This window comes from Perkinsus marinus (assembly GCF_000006405.1).
Source record: "Perkinsus marinus ATCC 50983 genomic scaffold scf_1104296976662, whole genome shotgun sequence".
Taxonomy (NCBI): Eukaryota; Perkinsozoa; order Perkinsida; family Perkinsidae; genus Perkinsus; species Perkinsus marinus.
Genome location: NW_003200387.1, coordinates 1 through 1,745, shown reverse-complemented (window position 1 = coordinate 1,745; position 1,745 = coordinate 1). Strand labels below are relative to the sequence as shown.

The 1,745-nt window shown below is 49.1% G+C and overlaps 1 protein-coding gene across 1 annotated transcript; it reads left to right on the top strand.

The window, feature by feature from the left end:
• Positions 1–116: 116 nt before the first annotated feature.
• On the top strand, positions 117–1,616 carry Pmar_PMAR023250 (retrovirus polyprotein, putative; the record flags this gene model as incomplete). The annotated part of the gene is made up of 1 exon (XM_002764603.1): positions 117–1,616. A coding segment is annotated over one exon (1,500 nt), but the record flags the coding sequence as incomplete, so codon positions are not given.
• Positions 1,617–1,745: the final 129 nt, after the last annotated feature.

Here is a 1,745-nt window from a genome sequence, read left to right as displayed (position 1 = left end):
CGCGGGCCGGTAGTAACTGTGTAAGTTTTGAATTTAAGGTTTATGTGGTAGAAGATTTAATTTGTGATATGTTGTTGGGCTTCGACTTCCTTTGGCATTATGGTTTGTCCTTACAGATGGTTGAAGGTTATGTCCGTTTGGTTGGTACTCGCGACCCTCTGGTGGGTCGGTATCGTGAACCTCTACCGGAACCTGATGCAAGGAGTGTGAGTGTGTCGTTGCCCTTCGCTCTACTTGGAGCAACTGGTTCTGCGGGTGTACTACCCGTCCCTTCGACTATCTGCCCTAGTGAAGCACAGGGTGTATGTACCCGTAATGCTTCTACCCAGACTACTGGTATGATTGATGAGTCTGTTCAGACGGTACCATCCACATCTAGCACAAGTTCTTCGGAGACTGTCCCCAAGAGCCTCGCCCGTTGTGCCAGAACTTGTGAAAGTCCGCCTGATGTTGTGATTGGTAATGGAGCTAGTTCTCTATACTCCCTTTGTCGGTACTCTGATGATGTCTATTCTCACCTTGGTTTTGGTGATGGTGATGGTGACGAAAGTCCTTCCCTGGCTCAGCGTAGGGTTTTCGCTGATGCTGGGGCTCCTATCTGTCTACTACAACCCCCTGATCCGTATGAGTTTTATGATGACCCTAAGAAGGGCGGACATACTGGTTTCGAACAATGGCCTGCAGAAGATCAAGAGATCTACGACGAGTTCGAGAATGATGACATAGGTGGTAATTTGGACGATTATGCGGTCCCACTACTACCCGGCCCTGAGGAACCTGACGTTGTATTGCCCAAGTTACCGGTATCTGACCGTCCCGAACTTTGCCCTATTCAAGATCTTTGTAACGAGTTCTCGGAGTTGTTCAACAACAAGATCGGGTTTTGTCCGTTGGTCACTCATGATATAAAGACCTTCGATGAGCAGCCGATGGCTCAGCGTCCGAGACGTGTACCTCATAAGTGGCAAGCTGATATACGAGGCCAGATTGATGATATGCTGAGAGAAGGGATTATTCGGCCAAGTATGAGTCCGTGGCGTTCACCTTGTGTCTACGTTAAGAAGAAGACTGGTGGTGTCCGTATCTGCGTGGACTATCGTGAACTAAATCGTCGGTCCCACATGTCCGCTTACCCCCTTCCTCGACCTGACTTTGTGCAGGATGACTTGAAGGGTGCCCGTTTCTTTACATCTCTGGACCTGAAGTCTGGTTACTGGCAAGTACCCGTCTCTGCCGCTGATATCCCGAAGACCGCTTTCTGTCCGGGGAATGGTTTTCCCCTCTATGAGTTTTTGCGTATGCCGTTTGGTCTACACGATGCTCCTGCTAGTTTCCAGAAACTCATGGAGGACATCCTGGGCGACCTACCATTCGTCAAGATCTATCTTGATGATATTTTGATTTTCTCTCCGGACATGGAGACTCATGTTCGGCACCTTCGTGTGGTCTTCGAGAGGTTGTCCGTTGCTAAGGTAACTTTGGGTGCTACTAAATGTGACTTTGCCATGGAGGAGATATCCTACTTGGGCCATATTTATGACAAGTTTGGTATGCGTCCCGATCCTGACCGTGTCCGTTGTATAATGGAATGGCCACTACCTGAGACAGTTCGTGATGTGAGGCGGTTTATGGGACTGGTTGGCTATTACCGTTCTTTTATTCCACGTTTCACGGCTATGGCCAAGCCAGTGCAGGATTTGGTCAGCTTGTGTGCCGACCAACCCGACACTATTCGCTTACATTGG